Source organism: Coregonus lavaretus (assembly GCF_964263955.1).
Source record: "Coregonus lavaretus genome assembly, chromosome: 6".
NCBI lineage: Eukaryota > Metazoa > Chordata > Actinopteri > Salmoniformes > Salmonidae > Coregonus > Coregonus lavaretus.
Window position 1 is genome coordinate 35,238,881 of NC_139993.1, and position 25,127 is coordinate 35,264,007.

Below are 25,127 nucleotides of genomic sequence, written 5' to 3' on the forward strand. Positions count from 1 at the left end.
CTCAGGGTTAAATCCTCCCCCCATCACCTCCCACGCACCCCAGACCCCCCAACCAGTCGCCCTCTGCACCCCCCCACCTACCCAAAGCACTATCAGTTCCCCCACTATACCCCATCCCCCCACCAATGCCACCCCCCGCCCTTCGCCTAACACCCATTCTAAGTAGGGCCTGCTTTACATTTATGTCATTTAGCAGACGCTCTTATACAGAACGACTTACAGTTAGTGAGTGCATACATTTTTCATACTGGCCCCCCGTGGGAATCGAACTCACAACCCTGGAGTTGCAAGCGCCATGCTCTACCAACTGAGCTACAGGAGGCCTTTATGGATATAGTCTAAGCCCCACCTCCAAGCCTCCATGCTAATAGACCAGTAGCCCCATCAGCATTAGCCCGGGTCTAATTACCATCAGTAAAGCCATAATTAGTGAGGGATTGTTGTAGCGTTGGTGCGAATGCTGTGGTTTAATGAGCCAGTGGGGAGGGAGGTCAGGGCGAGGGGAGCAGAGACAAGAGGGAGCATCACCCTCAGAGGATGCTCAACCACTCAGGGTCATGCAGCATACAGTACCAGTCAAAATATTGGACAAACCTACTCATTCAAGGTTTTTTCTTTATTTTTACTATGTTCTACATTGTAGAATAATAGTGAAGACATGAAAACTATGAAATAACACATATGGAATCATGTAGTAACCAAAAAAGTGTTAAACAAATGAAAATATATTTTAGATTTTAGATTCTTCAAAGTAGTCACCCTTTGCCTTGATGACAGCTTTGCACACTCTTGGAATTCTCTCAACCAGCTTCATGAGGTAGACACCTGGAATGCATTTCAATTAATAGGTGTGCCTTGTTAAAAGTTAATTTGTGGAATTTCTTTCCTTCTTAATGCATTTCAGCCAATCAGTTGTGTTGTGACAAGTTAGGGGAGGTATACAGAAGATAGCCCTATTTGGTAAAAGACCAAGTCCATATTATGGCAATAACAGCTCAAATAAGCAAAGAGAAACGACAGTCCATCATTACTTTGAGACATGAAGGTCAGTCAATCTGGAAAATTTCAAGAACTTTGAAAGTTTCTTCAAGCGCAGTCGCAAAAACCATCAAGCGCTATGATGAAACTGGCTCTCATGAGGACCGCCACAGGAAAGGAAGACCCAGAGTTACCTCTGCTGCAGAGGATATGTTCATTAGCGTTAACTGCACCTCAGATTGCAGTTAATGCTTGACAGAGTTCAAGTAACAGACACATCTCAGCATCAACTGTTCAGAGGAGACTGTGGGAATCAGGCCTTCATGGTCGAATTGCTGCAAAGAAACCACTACAAAAGGACACCAATAATAAGAAGAGACTTGCTTGGGTCAAGAAACACGAGCAATGGACATTAGACCGGTGGAAATCTGTCCTTTGGTCTGATGAGTCCAAACTTGAGATTTTTGGTTCCAACCGCTGTGTGGGTGAACGGATGATCTCCGCATGTGTAGTTCCCACCGTGAAGCATGGAGAAGGAGGTGTTACGCTGTGGAGGTGCTTTGCTGGTGACACTGTCTGTGATTTATTTAGAATTCAAGGCAGACTTAACCAGCATGGCTACCACAGCATTCTGCAGCAATACGCCATCCCATCTGGTTTGCGCTTAGTCGGACTATCATTTGTTTTTCAACAGGACAGTGACCCAAAACACACCTCCAGGCTGTGTAAGGGCTATTTGACCAAGAAGGAGAGTGATGGATTGCTGCATCAGATGACCTGGCCTCCAAAACCACCCGACCTCAACCCAGTTGAGATGGTTTGGGATGAGTTGGACCACAGAGTGAAGGAAAAGCATCCAACAAGTGCTCAGCATATGTGGGAACTCCTTCAAGACTGTTGGAAAAGCATTCCTCATCAAGCTGGTTGAGAGAATGCCAACCAAGAGTGTGCAAAGCTGTCATCAAGGCAAAGGGTGGCTACTTTGAAGAATCTAAAATAAAATATATATATTTATGTGTTTAACACTTTTTTGGTTACTACATGATTCCATATGTGTTATTTCATAGTTTTGATGTCTTCACTATTATTCTACAATGTAGAACATAGTAAAAATAAAGAAAAACCCTTGAATGAGTAGGTGTGTCCAAACTTTTGACTGGTACTGTACATCTGCTCTAATGGAGATGTTCAGTTTTTTTTGGGGGGGGGATGATTTGTGTTACACAGACAACATTTAATTAACCAAAATAATATGCATTCATGACAAGTGATTCTACCGAGGCAGTTTTGGGCATTTATTCACATAGTTAGGGTAGGAGTGCTGATATAGAATCAGTTTTGCCTTTTAGATCATAATGAATAAGATTATATGGACGGGGGGACCTGATCCGAGACCAGCACTTCTCTGAGACGGCTCAGTTACTTATTTTCCTCAGTACATATATGATGCAAATGAATACAGCATAGTTGTTTTTGCTATGTAAAATGAGATGGGAGGTAGGCTAAGGGAATAGTGTCACTAACTTATATCCAGCGTCACTGACACAATTAGAATCCAAGCCATTTTAATAATGGCTGACTGGATATGTGTTTTCAATACAGATCACAAGACAAAATCAAAACAGGGTTACAAAGTTATGAGGTTACTTGAACAATACATTGAAACAATGACATGAGAAAATCACAATGCATTGTTATTATTTCTCTGCTATCATGGTGTTTACACAAGAACATGTTTCTATTTGTTACACTTAAGCAATAGCTGTCATTATTTAGACTGCAGTACTTAAACACTGTCCTGATTGCATACAGTACATAGTGAACATATGGCCTTTGCCAAGAGAGCCATTTTCTTAAAGGACAAAGCTGTCAAAACATTTGGCAGCGCTCTCATCATTTTCTGTAAGCATTCAAAAGTTCCTCAGAGTCTTTGTTTGTTTTATGTCTCCCGCAGCTGCTCCCTCTTAGTCTCTCTGTACTAGAAATGACGTCAAGCAAGCGAGAAAGGCGAGCCTTCCTCGCTGCTTACGGTTTCAGTTTGTTGCCATGGCAGCACTCCCCACTTCCTGCCAGAGTAGGGCTTCCTGTGTTCATACATTTTTTGTGTGTGCACTCCAGAGGAGATACTAAGACGTGTTTACAGTACAATATGAGGGGTTTTATGAACAATGAGCTCAGGGCTTTCCTTAAATTATATCAACGAGGTTAAGGACATAGCTGTGGTTATCGTAACCCTGTCTGTCTTCCTGGTGAACATGAATTCCTTTCATACCCGTGAGGATACAGTATATGATTTTAGATTTTTAATTTAATTTGATTATTATGGTGTCAAGAATCTTCAGGATGCACAGCCCACATGGGCTTATAATACACTATATTTGCTGTAGCCAAACAAAAACAACAAAATATCGTATTTATATATGCACATACAGTACATACGTACACGTAGTCATGGATATCCACATACATCTGTACAATCAATAGTATGCAAGTATAAACACCATGGGACCACACAGCCGTCATACCGCTCAGGAAGGAGACGCGTTCTGTCTCTTAGATCAAATCAATCCTAGAACAACAGCAAAGGACCTTGTGAAGATGCTGGAGGAAACAGGTACAAAATTATCTATATCCACAGTAAACGAGTCCTATATCGACATAACCTGAAGACACTGCTCCAAAACCGCCATAAAAAAAGCCAGACTACGGTTTGCAACTGCACATGGGGACAAAGATCATACTTTTTGGAGAAATGTCCTCTGGTCTGATGAAACAAAAATAGAATTGTTTGGCCATAATGACCATCGTTATGTTTGGAGGAAAAAGGGGGTTGCTTGCAAGCCGTAGAACACCATCCGTTCCACTCCGGAGTCAGAGCAGTCCGCTCCACCGGTGCCTAGTCCAGCTCCGGTCAGCGGCTCCACTCCGGAGCCAGAGCAATCCGCTCCACCGGTGTCCAGTCCAGCTCCGGTCAGCGGCTCCATTCCGGAGCCAGATTAGTCCGCTCCACTGGTGCCCAGTCCAGCTCCGGTCAGCGGCTCCACTCCGGAGCCAGAGCAGCTGTCACGCCCTGGCCTTGAGAGGCCTGTTGTCTTTAGTTGGTTTGGTCAGGGCGTGAGTTTCTATGTTATATATTCTATGTTTATGTTCTAGTTAGTATTTTTCTATGTTGCAGTGCTAGGTTGTGTTTCTAGGTTTGGCCGGGTGTGATTCCCAATCAGAGACAGCTGTCGCTCGTTGTCTCTGATACTTATGTAGCCCATTTCCTACTGTGTATTGTGGGATCTTGTTCCTGTTAGGCTGGTATGTGTATAGCCCTTTGGACTTCACGTTACGTTGTTTTCTTGTTTTGTTGTATGTTTATTTGAGTTAATAAACATGTACGCTTTTCACGCTGCACCTTGGTCCGACCCGTCTCTCAACGTTCGTGACACCTATAGAACATTTGTGGAGCAAAATTGAAAAAGCATGTGCGAGCAAGGAGGCCTACAAACCTGACTCAGTTACACCAGCTCTGTCAGGAGGAATGGGCCAAAATTCACCCAACTTATTGTGGGAAGCTTGTGGAAGGTTACCTGAAACATTTGACCCAAGGTAAACAATTTAAAGGCAATGCTACCAAATACTAATTGAGTGTTTGTAAACTTCTGACCCACTGGGAATGTGATGAAATAAATAAAAGCTGAAATAAATCATTCTCTCTACTATTATTCTGACATTTCACATTCTTAAAATAAAGTGGTGATCCTAACTGACCTAGGACAGGGAATTCTTACTAGGATTAAATGTCAGGCATTGTGAAAATCTGAGTTTAAATGTATTTGGCTAAGGTGTATGTAAACTTCCGACTTCAACTGTACATACCAGTGACGTGTATTCATGGATGCCACAGGCTTCCCCAAAACATGTACCAAGAAAAAAATACAAAAACATAAAATAATGTATCTTTCGTCTCTCTGTGTTTCATAATTGTCCTTCAATTTGCAAGAGGCTGAATGTATCTCACCAGGGAAAGCATCCGAGCGAGCGAAACAGCGCCCCCTCTGTCTCTACATGTGTAGCCCATCTATCTGATGCTGTCTGGTCAAAAAGAGTATGATATTGTTGCCACCCGTAGCGTTCAATGCAAGGGAAGCCAGTGAGCATTTGGCCTCCCTTTATATTTTTATAAATACAATAATAGCCAATCAGCGTTGAGCTAAACTGAGTGAGCACAACTGTGAATGATACTGGCACTCCCAAAAAAAAAGTGTCAAGGGAAGCCAGTTTGGATTTGGCTTCACACCAATCACATCACATCAAAAGCCAAACATCACTGACAGAAAATAAAATTGTGTCGTTGTCTTCCGGTGGCTAGCTAGCTAGCTCAAATTGTCCCTTTCCTAAAAGGGTGTGGATAGGGATTTGGACTTACCTAATTCTCCGTACTGGCTAATGATTATAACGGTGATTCTGATCCAACCATAAATTCATACATTGTGCCTCTGTCCTGAGAGGATAGAAGTTCAATATGTAGCTAGATGTAGTAGGCTAATGTTAACTAGCTCGCTAATTGTTGCCCATGAAGTTAGGCTAGCGAGCATGCGTTTTAGCCAGGTAGCCTAGGACAACAAAAATGAAAAGTGTGTACTGTATGAGAGCGTCATAGACTGTTTCGGGAACATGAAAGAGAGGAGGATGGCATTGGCGTTTCTCTACAAGTAGGGTGAGTCAACATGTTTTTTCTACTTATGCATGCACGCACGCACACACACACACACACACAGACAGACAGAGAGAAATCAGGACCATGGACAGTCACATTAGCTTACTATGATTGGACTAAATAGTTTTTGGAATCTTTTAGTTGTCACTGTAATAGACTACGCATAGGTGATTTGATGATGTTGAAATGTTGAAGTTGTAATGGTGTTGGAATAGTAGAGGCAGCTCCTGTTCATTTTGCGACTTGCGGTAACTCTCCGGTGTTCTAAATCAATAGTTGTTTAGTTGTCTGAAAATGTCGGAAACATTTTGGAGTGGGCCAAAATCCCTCCTGCAGTGTGTGCAAACCTGGTCAAGACCTACAGGAAACGTATGATCTCTGTAATTGCAAACAAAGGTTTCTGTACCAAATATTAAGTTCTGCTTTTCTGATGTATCAAATACTTATGTCATGCAATAAAATGCAAATTAATTACTTTAAAATCATACAATATGATTTTCTGGATTTTTGTTTTAGATTCCGTCTCTCACAGTTGAAGTGTACCTATGATAAAAATTACAGACCTCTACATGCTTTGTAAGTAAATACTTGTTCTCCCCACTGTAGGTGTGTGTGTCTTAAATGTTGTGAGATTCCCTGTGCCTGTCTGTGACGTTCACCAGAGATCTGCGTCAACTCGACTACTACGTACGGCCATATGTCTTCCCAGCCACCTCCTCTTCCTCTGGTAACATGATACTGCTGAGCAGACAACTATTATGTCATTAACACAGGCCTCTCTCTCTCTCTCTCTCTCTCTCTCTCTCTGTTCTCTCTCTCTGTTCTCGCTCTCTCTCTGTTCTCGCTCTCTCTCTGCCTCTCTGCCTCTCTCTCTTTCTGCCTCTCTCTCTCTCTCTCTCTCTCTCTCTCTCTCTCTCTCTCTCTCTCTCTCTCTCTCTGTTCTCTCTCTCTGTCCTCTCTCTCTGTTCTCGCTCTCTCTCTGCCTCTCTGCCTCTCTCTCTTTCTGCCTCTCTCTCTCTTCTCTCTCTCTCTCTCTCTCTCTCTCTCTCTCTCTCTCTCTCTCTCTCTCTCTCTGCCTCTCTCTCGCTCTCTCTCTGCCTCTCTCTCTCTCTCTCTCTCTCTCTCTCTCTCTCTCTCTCTCTCTCTCTCTCTCTCTCTCTCGTACTCCAACGCCTAAAGCAAGACCTTTGAGCAGGGTGCAGAGATTTAGCTATGTGTTGGTTTATCATATTTTCCACTGAGGCGAGCCTTGAGAATGTGAAAGCAGTGTATACACAGCAAAGAGCTCTGTTGAGAGACTACCTTGAGGTAGACACCCTGGTAAAGAGGCAATGCTGCATCTAAGAATGCAGAAGCTGTGATATTGTATTCTTGCAGCTGTATGCTGTTTTATTAGGCCGACCATCCCACGTATTTTGGGTTGGTTTGCAGAATCCCTGCCCTGGCGTCAGAGAGGGAGGGGCAGACAGGAAGTTGGAATCATGCCAGTTCCTTTACATCCAGCCCCCTGCTGCACTCTGTATTAATGACCTCAGCTGTTTCTCCCTACTGTAATGCCATTCCATAACTCATAGTGCCACATTTACTGATGATGGGGGTGAGAAAGAGGTGGGTACTTTCTGGGAAAGAACTATGTGAACGAGGCCGGCCTAAAGTACTGTACTCTGGCTGCCCTATAGCACCTGTTGGAAGGCAACCAAAACGCCACCTGCATCACTCTGCCCTTTAAGAAGAGCAGCACACTATTAATCACATGGTTTGTACAGCAGACCTGGTCAGCTCGGAGCAGCAGTACACATCACCATTAAGTTAGACAGCTTCCTAAATAGGCACGGAGCCTGAGTGTCTAACGGAGGTTCAGACTACACTGAACACGCTGTGGTGGGAGTGTCGAGGGCTAGTGTGTAGGTCATGTTAGGGCCCGAGTCACAGCCAGTAAATGTGATGATGAGCAATAGGCAAGCAGCCAGCCAGCTAGCCACTGATTATTCATTTGTAAATGCGCCCTGTGACTGGCTGTGGCTTTGTAGGCGAGAGGTGGTAGCAGCCAGGCGAGCGGAGCGTAGAGGAGGGCGGATGAGATCAGGGCCAGTCGAGGTGAAACAAGCTCAGCTCAGCTCGCCATCTTTCTCACCACAGCTGCTAAAGGTCACCGGAGCAACTGTAAGCCAATCCCTGCTCTTTACTAGAAAGAAGAAGAGAAAGAAACACGTCAAAATACAGTGTTCAGCACATGACACACAGAAGAGGCCACCAGCTACTTCTGCTGTGAGCGACCACAACACCTTTAGCAGGTGGGGACTTGGATGAATTCACACAGACCAGAATGTCAAACCTAAATGTTAACCTAAATTATCATAAGAAGCTCACCTTCACTTTGTGGTACTTTTGAACATTGCATAATTAAACAAAAGGCCCCCACAGTATATTGCTCCTATACCATTTTTTAAAGTGACAATGGCACAATCGGATGTGGATCCTTCTCAGAAATGTTTGAACTTTCCTTTATCTTTCTATCCTTAGAAATCTGACATAGGGACATATCTGTACAATGTTCCCTTACCACTCCTGTCACCATGGACAATTGACAGTTGACTAGCGGCCGCTACATGGTTGTGTTGGTCAACATCCTGTTTACACTAGGTCTACTCTAACCATGACCCCTGTGTCACTTCCCACTGGTCAGGAGGGCATGCGTTAAGGTCAGCTCTGAGGGGTCAGTCTTCGTTGATGTGAATGGTCAGCTGCCCCCGCAGTTCGACTGACTCTCCATGTGCTGTTCTGTGCAGCGCATCACGGATGACTGCAGGAAGAGAGCCTGAAAGATATCAAAGGTCCCCTCAGCTCACAGCTGCATAAATATCCACCAGGTAATATTTCTAACAGATCGCCATTCTTCTCTTTTAAGTGGGCAGGGGACAAAAGGCAACAGAACTGGACAAAAGGCAACTAAGTCCCAGCAGCATCAGACAGCAGTCATGAGAACTACAGCCTGAGAGGATTTTAGTTCCGCTCTAATGTGTGTTTGTGTCCAGGAGAGCGCTCTTTCAATGTGTTCAGTCCATTACCCAGACTCTGATCACAAGAGTTTTGTGATCGTGGACATGATTCTTATGCAACACGATATTCACAGAGTTGTGTAACCATCGGACACAAAGGAAGACTTCGTAAACAGTTGAGTTGAATCAAATGATTTTGGTTATCATCTAAATGTATCCAATCATCTCAAAGTAAGCCTGGTTTCGTAAACAGAAAGTTATCAACATGGTGTAGAGGATGTAACGTAATGTCCTATCATTTTACACTTGAACGACAAAAGGGCATAGTTGTTAAGTGAGATGTCAATGTTTTTCCGTTGGTGCGCTCTTCTCTGTCACATGTTGGGTATACAGCTGAGGCTGACTGATCTGAGACAACGTGAAAACCCCAAAACAGAGTCTCTTGTATCCCTGAACCACAGGATTTTCAGTTTGTGGTCTCAGTGAACACAGACAATCTTTTCTATCTCTTCCCTCCTGCTCAGTTTCACGCTAGAGTAGCAACTCACACACTCACAATCACACGCTCACAGATAGTGACACCAGGCCTGCCATCACAGTGTGGAGGCAGAGAAGTTTACCAAGTCAGAGTAGAAACAGAGGGCCTCTTCTGGGAAATTCATCAACCCATGGTTGTAATATTACTGTGCACCCAGTGTGTGAACCCAATAGTTATCTCTATCTCCGCTCTCTCTCGGCTCTCGCTCTCTCTCGGTTAATTTAGTACAACACACAGTAGGGTAATAGACAGCTACAGTGGCAGGTGAATACACAAACTGCAAAGACATAAAACGTACAGGGGGTGCAATTGGGTTTGCAATATTTTCAGCAAATGTATGTCAACGTCTTTTTTCTCAGCTGTGTTTTTGTTCATTTACAGCTATGGGTTTCTTCTAACTGATCAAAAGCCAGAACAGACAGACAGTTATAACAGTTATGGTAACAGGCAAACCTAATGTCTTACACACCTGCATCAAGGAATGTCTGCCTGCTAGAGGTTTGATCCTTCCAATTCTACTCTACCGGATTACAATATCATCCATACATTCCAAATCAATAACTCCGGAGTACCCCAGGGTTCATTACTGGGTCTCCTTACATTTCTTCCCCAAATGGACTCGCATATCTATCATCGGAATAATTACTTCTATGAATATGATAGAGGTTTCCCTCACAATATCTTCTAAGTTCTATCCCTACTCTCAACTAAAAGGGTCCATCGAGAGTTTAGTTCTGGGAACTGATTCCTAAATCGAATGGTTGATCAATGGCTAATCTTTAGTTTCATCGATATTCTGCCTTCATGTGGGATTCCTTATTAAAGTGGCATGTCAATGATTTATTTCCTGCTGTAGGCTGTGTATATGCTTGTGTAGAGAAGGGCAGCGAGTGGGAGGGTTTGATTAGGTGCATCTATCATCATGGGGAAAGAAAGGGGTGAGGAGTTTCACCTCTACAGTCTTAGTCCATAGCCACCTTCACGATCAACATCAAGGTGTAAACAAGGCTATACATCTGCTGGCTGGAGGTTGGCACAGATGGTATTTATTGCATTCTAATCGGATAACAAAAGCCCCACGCTCTGATACCACGTCAGAGATACAAGTGTGTGGATCATCCAAGGCCTAAATCCTACGGAAGGAAGGACCACATATTTGGTCAAAGTGGATTATTAGTGATTGCTAAAGGACTCAGAACTTCCTAGGAAAACACAGCACGTTACCACTTAATGCTAAAATGAAACAAATTGCTTCTTCCTTGTAAATGTTACCCTTATCTTCTTTTCTGTACAGGTGTAGGATCTTAATTTGATCACCCGTTGAAAATGAATTTGATATCCACTTTGAAATTTCAAACGTAATTTTCACTTACAAAAAAACGATCAACCCCTAGAAAAATGTCCATGAATTATAGTCCGCACAATAATTCACATTTCCTGTTGCTGCAGGATTATTTTCCTGCCGTAGCAAATTGGATCAAATGAAGATCCGACATATGTACACCACAGACTTTAGTAGCTCTAAATTGTTCTCTTCCATTATTTAGCAGACCTCGTTACAAGATCACTATAGCAACACACCACTTCCAAAACAGCTGTTTTCTATTTTCCCAGCTTTGCTGCTTTCGCCTGTAAATAACATCCATCCAGGGACTGTGACGCAGTATTAGCCTGACACATTCTGAGCAGCAATGCCTTGACATACAGTAACTTTGTCCTTTCAAGTGCAAGTCTTTCAGGCATTTCCTCATATCCAAGACATGCTGTTCTGTTCTGTTCTGAGCAGCCTTCCTTCCCCAGTCTGAGTGTGTGCTTCAGAACCTGACACTGTAACTGCAGGAATTAGAAAGCTAGCTCGTTTCGCATGTACTACTTGCTTACCAACTGCTCTGCTCTACCTTATCTCTCTCCAATCTGTCACCCCTTTCTCTTTTTTCTTCTCCCTCTCATCCTCAGCCCAGGAGATCTCATCTGTCTGTTCTTTCAGCTCTGAACTTGGGAGGTTCTCTCTCTCTCTCCCCCCCTCGCTCTCTCTCGTCTATCGTTCTCCCAAGTGGCAGAGTGAGCCAGCTGGTATTCTAGCTAAAATCTTTGCCATTGTATATGATGGGTAAAGTAATACTTTATCAATGCACTTCCTAGCTCTTCTTCTTTTTCATAATGTAACTCGTATCTGATAACCTTATGAAATAGACTTTCATATGAAACACAACTCGTATTCGGTACATTTCACTCAATACTTAAAACTCAATATTCTTCTATATGGATTTGAACAACACCGACACAGACAATTGGGTGTACTCATTTTGTTTTTTATTTATTACCTAAAAAAGAAAAATGTTCTATCACAAGTCACACTGAAATGTATTGCTTAAGAAAAAAAATATATGTATATATTTTTAAGTTTTTTAGGGGAAACATGATTTCCGTTATATTCCACCAAAAACTAAATAGGACATATGCATTAGTCGTTGCTATGTCTCAACCACCTTCTCCCACTTAAAAAAATGCACAAAGAAATACATAATTCACAGTTACCATTTTGGTTTCATAAATTAATACAGTCACACATGTGCTACACCGGTCTATAGCTAGACATTGTAAATTGTATTCTTGACTCTTGTTATTATTTTTCAATGGTTGGCTACAAGAAAGAACAGGCAACTTAAATGATGTGATCAGAACTCCACCTACAAACTGTTTTGTAAATGCCCTCACCACACCCTCTTTTGTCCCATCATCTCATCCCATGTCATCTTTTTATGTTTTTTTTATATTTAATTTCACACATAAGTGAGGCACACACAGAGTATAGTTCATACATATATAAAAAATCTAATTAAATTTAGGGGGGGGGGGGGGGTAAATTGTCCTTTGAAATGTCTTGTCCAAGGAGACAGGAAGTGCATGTCATGTGGTCTCACGTCCTCAGAAGACACCTGTCCAGTCAGAGTCAGGGCACTTTGTTGCCATAGTAGCACACTGCAATCAAAACTTCCACCTCAGGTACTTTGCTTTGTCAATGTTGGTAGGAAGGACAGAGTGGAGGGTTTGGACAAAGAAGACCGACAAACATGGCAACACAATGGAGAGAAAATGGGAAGACCGATTGAGGAACAAACACAGATTACAAACACATCGATATTAATTCCCTCAACTTGCTTACCCCTAAAAACTACAGCGCCCATGTGGTTACAGCCTCTTATATTAATTAATTAATTCATCAATGGAAATAATTTGTTCATCTTAAATCTGACACACACTGCAAGGGCAACGTTTTAAGGCACAGAAGCCTTGACATAATAGAGACTCCACCCGCTAAAAGCACAAACAAGAGATGCCCAAATCCTCAGTGACAATGGCGTCTTGACAAAACACAGGTAAAGAAAGAAAGAAACATCCCCACCATGTCCCCCAGTCCCCACGTGTCTCGTTTAGTGAAAGGTAAGGCCACTGACAAAAAGACAAGGTTTACCAAACAGGTAATCTCTCACTGCAAACTCTGTGAGTGCAATCATGGTAGGGTAGGGTCAGACATTGTTGTGTGTTTTACATAGAAGTTTGGGTTCGGTGATGATGTGTACGCTGGTCCAATGATTTTCTCTGTTAGTTAGTCCCAAACATGCACCTTGTTGAACACTATGTTATTGAGTTAGGCTGAGAGGGCTAAGGGTTGGTTGCTGCCTGGGTCCTTGTCTCCATGTTGAGGAGAACGGTGTTGGTTGAACCAGCGTTCAGGGAGGAAAGTCAGTTGCTCTTTGCTCATGATCATCACTGTCCAGGGAATGTTCAGTTCAGGGTGAGCAAGATATGAGTCCATTCATATTTTTTTCTGTTTTGGTTTGCTTTGAGAATACTTGGAGCAGGACAGTGCTGCTGTTCTAAGAAAATAATAACCTAACCAACAAAAGCATTATTTCTCCACAAATTCATGTTTTTACCTCCTCTCCAAAGCACCAGTTTCTTGTATATATTTTTTCTTCCAACAATAAAAAGGTCAGGATAATTCACACTTTTTGCATGCAAAGAAAAGTCACTTTTCTCCCCCTGTCTATCAAAGTCCCATGTAGCAGCAAATCTTTTAGTAAGTCTGTAAATGGCCTAATCTGATATGTGAGGGAATCCACTGGTGGAGGCACTGGTTGATGAAACTGGAGACAGGTTCCCTGCTTGGGATTTCTTAGCTTTCTTCCACCACTCTTTTCCATTATTAGAAAGTAGCTTGACATAATCAAATTTTTCGAACAAACGCCTTGGTTAAAGTGTGATGTTGGTTCAAAAAGGAATACATGGGAAAGATGTCTAGAGCATCTGAATGGTAAGAAATGGAGAGTATTCTCTGTACTGAACCTCGATTATTTGAGTGACGAAAGGGGTGAATCAGCCATCTTAATGAATATACACTGTCACACACAAACACCCATACGCACACGCTTATAAACCCCTGCCAAATATCACACAAATGTGAGATCCCCACCTAAGTGAAATAGGCCTGTAGTTGGGTTCAATGTGATTTTTCTCCATGATTTGTTTGTGGCTATATGACCCTAATGAGTGAATGAGATGCTGAATTATTGGATAAATATGTTTGTTAGTAATCAATTTAACGAATGGCTTGACCCAAGCCATACTTGGCTACTGTTTTTTAAAAACAGCAGATAAAAAGTGAAATAAAAATAGATTTGTTTCCATATATATTTAAAATCTTCTGAAGCACTCCATTAATATTTATTTTGTTTATTCATTAATTCATTCCTATTAATACCCTACTGTATGTCACTGAGGTTGCTGTTTATGTAATAGTACGAACTTTAGTCAAAACCCCATTTCCCATGAGTCATTGCTCCTCATATCCCACTTCCTGCACACTCTGACCTGTTGTTCCAAAACCATGAAAAATGTGCAAATCAACGACTACTTTTTAAACTGTTTATGAAAACCTGAATGCTTTTTGAACAATGCTACATATTTGTTTAGAAAAAATAAAATAATAAATCGTTTCAAAATGAAAATAAAAAGATAACCCTATAGGTAAAAGTCGACTCTGGTCGGTGAAGTGGAGACCTAGAATGTCCATTGGAGTAGTCCAGGGATGGCTCTGGGGCCAGGGGTTGTCTGTCTGTCTGTTTGTCCTGTGTGTAGTTACACCACGGTCCCAGCCACCGACAATCCTGCTCACAAGTCCAGTGTGAATCTCTCTCCAGAGTTCTCCTTGGAAAAATAAAATAGAAAAAAGACCAAAACACCACCCCCACCACCATCCAAGTCTGCTATGCTCAGTTCGGTTTTAGTTTTTCCTCATAGGAAGTACATATTTGCAGTCTATATGCATAACTGTAGTCTTGTAAGTCCATACATATCCGTTCCCAGTCCAAACGTCAAAGATCTGTTGTTGTTTTTGTTTTCTATTTCTAATGGTAGGAGGCTGTTGAGGACATGACAAGATGAAAGTCAACGGGGAGCCTTTTGGTGTGACAGTTGGTTGTCACAGCGAGAGAAGAGGATGACTAGCTTTCTTCCCTCTCTCTTGTTTTTCATGCTCCACACTCCCCTGTTTCTACACCTCTGAAACCATCCCCAACTTCCTTAACCCGAGTCCTCTGCTGCCTCTTCATTATCCAGCCAATCGGTGTCCTCGTCTTTGTCTTTACGCCATGACGAACTCGGTCTTCATGTCGGCCTTTACGTCGGGCTTCCACACCGAGTCGTCGAAGTCGAGGTCCATGGATCCCTCGCTGGACACGCTGCTGTTGCTGTTGCTGCGTCCCGCCTTGCGGTTGGGCAGCCAGTGGTAGGGCGCTCTGGAGTCCCGCCTCGCCTTCCTGCGAAGGCGCTTCTGCTGCATCAGGAGCTGCAGACGCTCCACCTTGCAGCGCGTCGCACGGTTCTCTGTCTGACGCACACGGTCACCTGGAGGGAGGAGAGGAAAACAGAAGGTCAATGAACAGACCGATCAAACCAGCATTTTTCAAACAGTCGTATTTTTCCATGACCTTTTTATACACCCTGCTTTGCAAGACGTACAGAGCACAGTCAAAATAAGAAATCATAAATACATCCTTGGTAGGTTATTAGAGAAGGTTGTATTTTTATGGAGGAGAGGGAACAGAGAGTTGTGTTCAGTGTGTTTAGTGTTTTTTTTTTGTGTTATCTAAGGCCAAGCAGAGGACAAATAAACTCAGGCTGATGTGGTGACGATGCTGGGATTCAGAGAGAGATAAACAGACATGCTGCTGTGATCATTCCTAAGGCTCTGAGACATACACACACACACACACACACACACTCCTGTACACACATACTTTTGTTAGTGTCTGGGGTGTGTAATGAAATGACCCACTGTGTCATATTAGCCCTGTGTCCTTCTTCTCAATCCCCTTATCACTGTCTGGGAGAAAACTATTCAGACAGTCTCCTTGAATTCTCACAATCACAGAGAGAACACACACACACACTACTGCACATACCTTCTAATTTCTGCCTATCATATGTAGATACATAACTACGGCTGGCATTCCAAATGAGTGTCTTTGTCAGAGCTGTGCGACTAAGTGCATTTCTAGCTGTTGATGTGCCTATAGCAGAGGCTGATCTCCAGGGAGAGGCCTTTGGTTCCATTGTGAATGCCTGCCCACACCACCCAACTCAACCTTAATTTCATTTATAAATATATTCAGGAGCTGGGGAGGAAGGGAAGGCAACCACAATCAATTAGCTAGCTCCATTAGTATCTGTCTCGGAATGAAATAATGAAATAATGGGCTAGAATGTCAATAACCCAAGGCACAGCCCATCTCTCCCTCTTTCTCGAAAACACACACACACACACACACAAACACACAAGCACGTACACACTGACACACAAACACACAGAGCAGCCGCAGCAGAAGCAGTAGCTTTTAACATGGATCGATGGCAAATTAAAAATACCTATTGATTAAACTTTAGCTCTAGTGCAGCCATCCATCTCCAGCTGAGGACACTGCTATTGGCTTTCAATAGAAAATGCAAGCGAATGGAAATGGTAAGCGAAGAGAGCCTGGGCTTTTTTCTTTTTCTTCTCCTTCTTTATGGCTTCAGTTTCCTGCTTCCAGCTCATTGACCCAGCACCCCCCTCGACCCCCCACTGCCTCCCCCTACCCCTCTAACCCCAGCCCCTCCCCCCTTCATGGGCCAGTCTCCCCAGAGAGGGCTAGGCGAGGTGGAGGGTGGAGGGGAGGGGCGCGGCCTGTGGAATTCCACCCTACGGGTGATGGGGAAGGGAATGGGGGAGGAGAGGGTAAGGGATCTGATGTAGGTGGACGTTTTTACAAATCGATTGTGCCCTCCCTCCTTCTCCTCCTCCTCCTCCTCCTCCTCCTCCTCCGCTTCCCACATCGGAATGAATTCCGGACTCTGTGTGGGCTTAATTTACCTCTTCCCTTCATTTGCTTATCGGATTGAGCAGAGCGATTCTCTGGCTATAAATATTCACTAGTCCTGGCAGTGCATACTAACTAACTGCATTAAACAGAACAAGGATTAGGCTATTCAGCACGTTAGTCAATGTTTTCCACACTAGATAAGAGCGTGTGTCTATATGAGGTCGTATGCCACAGGACTATATCTCCTGCCTAGTGTATAGGGGGTAACAAGGGGGTTCTTGTGCATTAGGGGCATTGTTCAGCTGCCTGTATGTAACGGCTATACATTCTGCCAGGGGCTTTGTTCCCCCTGCGCCCCTCCTCCTCTCCCCTCCTCTCCCTACACAGGAAAGAAACCCCTCTATGTTCTCTCTCTCTCGTTCGCTCTCTTTCTATGAGAGAAAGGGGATTTCGCTCTCCTTCCGCTGCCCTTTATTTATCTCTCTGCATCTCTCTCTCTCTCTACATCTCTCTCCCTCTCTCTCTAGTCTAAAGCCACAGACAAGAGTGGGGTTGTCTCCTGCACCTCAAAGCTGGTCAGGCATGGGTCACACAGCTCCAGCCCTGCTGAATGAGGAAGGACTGGAGCCTGGGGCATGGCCTCATTATAGGACACACACACAAACACACACACAGTCAGACCCGCATGCCCTACAATGTGCCCATGCAGTGACACACACTCCGGAGGTTCTTTACAAGTCATCAGGCACACAACCGTCTCTCTGTCTCCAACACTTTAATACTGTGGAGTGTAAAAACTACAGCCATTTTCCCTGCTTTTAAATGTCAAGTATATGTGAGTTTGGCTGCCGCGCGCACTGACTTTAACCCAGTCTCACACACACGTTAAGACACACACACTCGCGGTGGGCAGTGTGGTGTGGGGTCCTGGATGCATTCGTCTGGCCTTTGGCTTGGCTGGGGCCCTGGGAATGTTTTTGATGCAGGACCTAACCTGTGTGTGTGCGCGTGCGCATTTGCGTTTGGCCAGTCATTAACCACACAGCAGCACTATTATTAGGACACAAAGACGCGCGCCCTGGCTTCGAGCCTGCTTGTATAGATGCTGGAGCTGATGTGAGCAGTAGCACTGGAGGGAAGGAAGGAGGGATGGAGAGATAGAAAGATAGAGGTGGAGGAAGGAAACACAAACAGGGAGCAGGGGGAATCACATCTTCCTTACTGTCCCTCTATGGCCTTACACACTGCTCTCTGACACACTATGAAAGAGAGGAGGAAGTAACAACACATCTTTTCTTGGAAACCACCAGAGGCAAATATTAGGCAAGGGACAGGTCAGGGGCAGAGAGAACAAGGAACACACGACAGAGGGTAGTCCCTCCCTCTCTTTCTTACTCCCTCCCTCCCTCCCTCTCTCTTTCCATGTACTCTCTCTCTCTCCAGTCACGCAACCCTCCTGCACCCTGTGCTGCTCCTCCATCAGCACTTTATTGTCTGTCCCCGTCCTCCCCTGGAGTGTGTCCTCAGTACACACTCAGGGCTTTCACAGGCCCAGTTAAAGCCTACAAAGACTAAAGGCATTGACAGGAGTGAACCACAGACACAGAGCCGTAGCTGACTGAGCCATGAGGACAAAACCCTCTCCAACTCCCCCCCCTGCTGTGCAGCTGCTCAGGGCAGACCAATGAGAACCACGTACACCTGGCATCACACTACTCCCTTTACCCTCCCTCTCTCTCTACCTCTCTCCCTCTTCTCACCCCCATTTACAATGGTGTTTGTTCTTCACTGGTTGCCCTTTTCTTGTGGCAATAGGTCGCAAATCTTGCTGCTGTGATGGCACACTGTGGTATTTCCCCCAATAGATATGGGAGTTAATCGAAATTGGATTTGTTTTCGAATTCTTTGTGGGTCTGTGTAATCTGATGGAAATATGTGTCTCTAATATGGTCATACATTTGGCAGGAGGTTAGGAAGTGCAGCTCAGTTTCCACCTCATTTTGTGGGCAGTGTGCACATAGCCTGTCTTCTCTTGAGAGCCAGGTCTGCCTTCGGCGGCCTTTCTCAATAGCAAGGCTATGCTCACTGAGTCTGTACATAGTCAAATATTTCCTTCTCTCTGAACCTTCTCCTGTCCTCTAATCGCACTCTGTGTGGACAAACCCCAACAAACCACAGAGGGAGGGGTGTGAGGGTGTTGGCATGTGTGTATAGGGTGAAGGTATGGAGATTACCCCCAAAAGCCCCTGAGGAATCCCTGAACTCCACCCAGCAGGCAAACAACCGGAGAGGCTCCCCCTACTCCTCACCCTCCACTGTGCCTGAGAATGACTGCAAACACCCCACAAACACACAAGCTATTTTACATACAGTACTGCATGCAGGTTGGGGTGGGGTGGTATATCAGCTGGGTTCAGTAGCTACTGACCACCATGTTGCAAGGCAGAGAGAGAGAGAGAGAGAGAGAGAGAGAGAGAGAGAGACTGATCTATGAATAATCAATGCGTTCTAGAGCCCGGCCAAAGAGGGAGAGGAAAGAGGGAGGGAACGAGGGAGGCAGAGAAGGACGAGGGCAGTGGTAGGAAAGATGCAGAAGAGATTAAAGGAGCTTCTCCTCTATTGATCCCTTAAAGATTCTGCTTCATTAACAGTTGTCCAAGTGTTGTTGTTTGTTGTTGTTTGTTTGTTTGCCTTGATAATTATTGTGATCTCAAGGAAGGAGAGCTGTGTTTTCTGAGCATCAGGGGATCAGGCGGAGTGGGTGAGGGCTCAAACTACAGTGAAAACAACCTGGGTTTAAATACAGGAAAACCGTGCTTTTTAAGGTCTCCCACCAAGATCTGCAGTAGCTGAAGGGGGCTTGATACTTGTCCTCCATTTCTATGCAGTGATATGGAGCCCCACCTATGCTAGAGTCAATTAAACATAATTTTGCGTAACACTGAAAAAATACTTTGTTCATACAGGCCTACTTCTCTGAGTAAAGCCAAAGTCATTTTCCAAAGCGTGACACAGAGCCAACCCCCTGAGGCCTTGCAGTTTCCCCGTGCTCCTCTACTCTCCTTATCCCTGTGGCATCCATAAATCACTGCAGCTACAGGCCCATCATCCAACACAGCCACATGTCTTTCCTGGTTGTCCTGGGCCCTGGGCCAGCAGCAGAGCAGAGAACAGCCCAGAGGGTAAACACAGGCCTGGGAAACACAGACAGCACACAGCCATGCCTTTGTCCTGCCATCCATCCTAACCATCTGGAGCCCAGGGAAGAAGACAGAGAGAGAGGTAGAAAGGCAACCCAATGGAAAAGAAGGGGCCAAACTGAAGGAGTCAGACCAGTGAAAGGGAGCGAACGAACATCCCCGTTATGACAGGCGTTGAAAGGGCATCGACAACCCTGCAGGGGAATGAGGTCTTAAATTACTTTTAGACGCAATTTGCATTTTCTCTTATTCCCCCCCCCTCTCTCTCTCTTTCTTGTCGTTTGACAATGAAAGGGCACCTGACGTGGTTGATTGGCTGGCTTTGCTATAGGTCACGGCAGATAGGCTGGGGCTGGGGTTAGATGGCTCGGTTACTGTTGCTCAGCAGTGTGTCTGTGTGTCACTGGCCGCCGGGTGGCTGCTTACATGCTTGCTGACAGGCGGGCAACGCTGGCCAATGAATTATGTATAGCAGCCTGGTGCCCTGGCCTGGTGGGTCAACCACGCTGAAGCACGACAGACAGGGGGAGCAGGGGAGGGCTCAGGGCACCTGTCAGGCTGACACTGACACACACAGGTCAGAAACGAGGAGAGGAGACATAGTCCAGAGACTGAGACAGAGGTTAAAGACTAGGGGAGGACCTGATGAAGGGCTACCACAGTAGAACAGTGTTCAGAATTAGCCATGTTGACAACTCTAACGTGAGGCAGTGGCAGACTAAAGAGCGTTAACATTTCAACACAGATTTGTCTTCCAGTAGAATACACCAACCGCAAAGGTCATTCGCTCTGGGCTGGATTAAACAAGCTGGGAGAGGAATTTTGCCATTCCCACCCAATCCCGCTCTCTCTCTTTCTCTCTTTCACTCTCTCTCTCTCTCTTTCTCTCTGTGCACACACAGCTCCACCCTACCTCCCGCAGCCAGAGTCTGAGCTAGACTAACCCGACCTGACAGATACTGAGTAGATCGGAGGGAGGAAGAGACAGGGGGGGAGGAGAGGATATCTACCCCCTCCTTTCCTTCTTTCAGGACTCATTTTGTTCATTTTCTCCCTCTGTTGAACCAAGCAGCTGCAGTGGGAGTGGGTCTTAAAGCTAGGTCTAATCCTAAGGCATGGAGGGCTCTCTCACTCCCTCTTTCCTTCACAATTTTTATTTTTCCTTCTCTCCTTCTTACTCTCTCAGCCCTACAATGGCACAGCCTGGGGGGGTGGGGGGGGGGGGGTCTACGGGGTCCCACTGAGCAAAGGAATTCAGCTAACAATTAGCCTAACACCCCCTTCTTAAGCCCTGCCCTCAGACAAAAGGCACTGGCCCCTGGGCCTAACAAAGCCCTGCACTGAGCAGTCACCACCACCACCAAAACCAGCCACGCTGCCACGCCACAACCAAAACCAGCTTGCTAGGCTGACTTTTCCAGCTATCTCCGGATGGCTCGAAGCTCTTTTTATTCCCTGCCTTCTCCTACCCTCTCCTCCCCTCTCTCCACATGAACTTGCAGGGGAAAGGGTAAAGGCTCTCTGGAGATAGCAGAGCTATGTGACATTTTCATGAGGCTGTCTCAACCTAAGGTAATGTAACACAGACAGCAGACTGGGAAGGCACTAAGAAGTAAGCATAGGTTATTCCTGTAGTCCAATGGAAGCGGGCTTCTGCGAAGAGAAAAGCTGTCAAGTCTTTCACCAGGTGTCAGCTGATAAGATACGTTGTCTCAGGGTTTTACCGGAACACTTAGTCACCTGCCTTCTAAAATGTTCCTCACCAAGCATTCCACAGTCACACAGCCAGCCAACCAGACAGACAGACAGCTTCCGTCCATACAGAAAACCCCCAACTCATTAATTGGTAAGGAAGTTCGGCTGGTTGCCGGTCAGACTCAAAAGGCATTTATTTTGCCTTTCTGTTTTTCCAGTGACGGCACAAATTAATCTGTGGGCAGTTAGCAGACTGCCGGATATAAAAAACAATCTTATGAATGGAGGCTTAGTGTGTGTGTTGTTTTTTCATCCTCCCGCTGCCCTCCAAACACAATGCACATTCTTTCAGCGCTCACATTTCTGTATAAATCTATCTATTTAAAGACTGAGTGGACACAGGCGGCCATTGATGGCGAGCAGGCTTGGAAGAGACCAGAGAGAGATGGCTTTTACAGATGAGGCTAGTTTTGGACAGCGATGGAGGAAGCAGTGGGACGGTCCATTGACGGGAGAGACGGGGAGAATGGGACAAAGAAAGAGAAAAAAAGCAGGGGATGACGGCTGAGTAGAGGAATGGGAGGGGGGAGGAACGAGGGAAAGGGGCTTCCTGGGTTAAGAAAATAAGCTCTTATTATTTCAACTTATTTTAAAAGGGCTCACTGGATACTGCAGAGTCCCCTGGACGTTGGGTGAACTTTCGGTCCATGCTTCGATGAAGTGCTCCATTCTATTGCAATGCCAAGTTACAATACATGTGCTGATATGAGTCTTTGTCTACCATGGACAATGGAATTCATGTTTTTATTTCAAACAAAGAGGCGCCATAAAACTTTAATCAGGGTCATTCAGAGATCCTCCCCCACTATCCAACACTATTCAACATGCAACAAGAGCAGCTCATGGAAGAATAGTTCAATTTCCTCTGGCAAGGTTTCAAAAACAGAGTGGGGACAATGTGTTTCCGCACAAAGACTACCTGACACACGCATGTGAATGTTATCAGTGGTGAGGATCTCTCCTAGCCTCTGTGTGGAGGGCAGTAATCCCCAGTCCAGCCCTCCGAGGGGTAAACCTATCCCCTCAGCACAGAGACAAAGACAAAGACTAGGTCTACTGCTGCTGCTGGGTCTGCCTGACAATCTGAGCCTTATGGAACAGGCCTAGAGAGGAACTGCTGCATTCCCAAGGAGGGCCCCACGTCTCCCTCTCCTCCCCCTCATACTCCTCTCCTTCACCCTTCCAACCCGCACAAGAACCTCTTAGCCAACCTCTGTATTCCCTTTCGTTCTCTTTCCTTTTGAGCAAGCATCTGAAAAGTCATTCTGAGAGTTGCCTTCATCTGACCACAAGGCAGAAAAAGCTTGTTTATCATAAGCGTGTTGATCAGAACTGGGATCTGATCCAATTGTAATAATAATAATAATATGCCATTTAGCAGACGCTTTTATCCAAAGCGACTTACAGTCATGCGTGCATACATTTTTGTGTATGGGTGGTCCCGGGGATCGAACCCACTACCTTGGCGTTACAAGCGCCGTGCTCTACCAGCTGAGCTACAGAGGACCACAATTATCGAGTCCGGCAAAAAATGATGGGATAATAGGTTGAACAGTATTTTAATATAAACACAACGGCAGAAACAAAGTTGTTGATGAATCCTCTTATGGGCTCTACAATAGACAAGAGATTCATCTAAATTCCTTCACAAGCTCTTGACTATAGTCATTTCAATCACTCTCATCCACAACAACAACAACAACTGCAGCAACATCTGTTGCTCTGCTGCACGGGGGCTCAAATACAGTGAAGGGCCTTGTGTGTGTGTCTGTGTGTGTGTGTGTGTGTGTGTATGAGCATGCGTGTATGTGTGTGTGTATGAGTGTGTGGGACAGATATCACTACTCACCAGGGGGCTTACACATGCGGATCTGGCTTTGACACTGCACCATCGGGTGGAGGGGGGGTAAGATGGGGCTGCTGGCAGGCACCGAGGTAGCTTTGGCAGAGATGCCGGCAATGCCAGCGGTGGTGGCTGGGGGTGAGGGAGGGGGTGAAGGTGATGGGGAGGCAGGCGAGGGCGAGCCACACTGGGTCTGGTAGCGTAGCTGGGTCAGGGAAGGGGGCACACCCTGGTAGTGGCGCGTGGCACTCAGGAGGTCGTTGAGGATCTGCAGGATGGTGCCGATGTCTCGCCTGGGCCGCCCGGTGCCGTCCTGACAGTTAGGATGCAAAGTGCCTGAGGGAGGGAAAGAGGGAGGGAGGGAGGGAGGGAGGGAAGGAGAGAGAGAGAGCGAGAGAGAGAGAGAGCGAGAAAGAGCGAGAGATAGAGAGAGAGAGAGAGAGAGAGAGAGAGAGAGAGAGAGAGAGAGAGAGAGAGAGAGAGAGAAAGAGAGAGATGGAGAGAGTGTTACAACGCCCCTCAGCTCCAATCTAACCACATGTAACATCCCCAGACCAAGCCCAGTAAGACACAATAGTAAGCTGAGCCACTGAGAGTGCTAAGCCATAGTCTTAGAGTTAGTGCCTTAGTCTTAGTGTAATGCCATTGGGCCTCACTCACCTGAAAAAGTCCCTGAGAAGACCCCAGGAGCGTGGTTGACGAAGCTTTCGATAATGGCACCTGGTTTGCGGGAGGAGGAGGAGGAGCGTGCTGAAGCACTGGTACCATTACTGGGGCTCTTAGCACTGCAGTTAGCCTGTGGAGGAGAGGAGAGGAGAGGAGAGGAGAGGAGAGGAGAGGAGAGGAGAGGAGAGGAGAGGAGAGGAGAGGAGAGGAGAGGAGAGGAGAGGAGAGGAGAGGAGAGGAGAGGAGAGGAGAGGAGAGGAGAGGAGAGGAGACAGTCTAACGTTAGAGACAAACCTTAAACACACCAACACTCTGCCTTCAGTGAGTGATAAGAAATATAAAGCCACTCGACAGCAATTGTGATTAGTTCAATTATGACCGTAAGATGTATGCATGTAATACAGGGTCATATAAAACATGCTACTGAAATACAACAGTTTATCACCGTTTATGTTATTGTGATGATGAGGCAGTGACTTGAAACTCGTGTTGTAACATCTATGTTATGGACCCTAATATACACCATGTTGTTCCTCGTATAGAGACACATCAGAAGAACCTGAGCTGTGTCCTGAGAGCTCGTGTTACTGTCCCTGACATCAGACCCTGTCCCTGATCTTTTATATGCCCTTCTCTGCTCTGTGAACCGGGAAAGTGAAACTGGGAAAGTGAAACTGGGAAAGTGAAACTGGGAAAGTGACAGTCGAACCCACAGGAGGAGGAGGAGGAGGAGGAGGAGGAAGAGGGAGAGGAAGGGAGAAATGTCAGAGTGAAGAAGAAAAATGACCGTTTCCTTTTTTCACTGTTCTCTGTGGCCTCTCAAACTAAACTACACCAACCCACATCAGGTTTTGTTTATGAAAACTCACAGAGTTGAGTTCAGGCGAAGAGAGAAAGAAGAAAAAACAAACCAAGTTGGTGGAAATCAACTGCCATTAAAAAAAAGACTGATAGATAGCCTAGCTCCAGGCTGCAGTGAGAGGCCTGCTTACCAGCGAGGGGGCTGATGAGCAACAAGACAACAACCTATGAGGACTAACTCATTAACTCCTCTCTCTCTTTATTCCATCTCTTTCTTT

The 25,127-nt window shown here is 45.3% G+C and overlaps 1 protein-coding gene across 2 annotated transcripts in view; it reads right to left on the minus strand.

The window, feature by feature from the left end:
• Positions 1-12,821: 12,821 nt before the first annotated feature.
• Positions 12,822-25,127, minus strand: part of midn (midnolin) — a 28,589-nt gene continuing 16,283 nt past the window's right edge. For both annotated transcript variants that reach the window (XM_084163965.1, XM_084163966.1), the window contains exons 6-8: positions 24,043-24,178; positions 23,389-23,718; positions 12,822-15,130 (exon numbers count right to left, since the gene is read on the minus strand). In XM_084163965.1, coding sequence (XP_084020091.1) covers positions 14,868-15,130; positions 23,389-23,718; positions 24,043-24,178 — 729 coding nt within the window. In that variant the 3' untranslated portion in view covers positions 12,822-14,867. The remainder of the gene's footprint in view (positions 15,131-23,388; positions 23,719-24,042; positions 24,179-25,127) is intronic.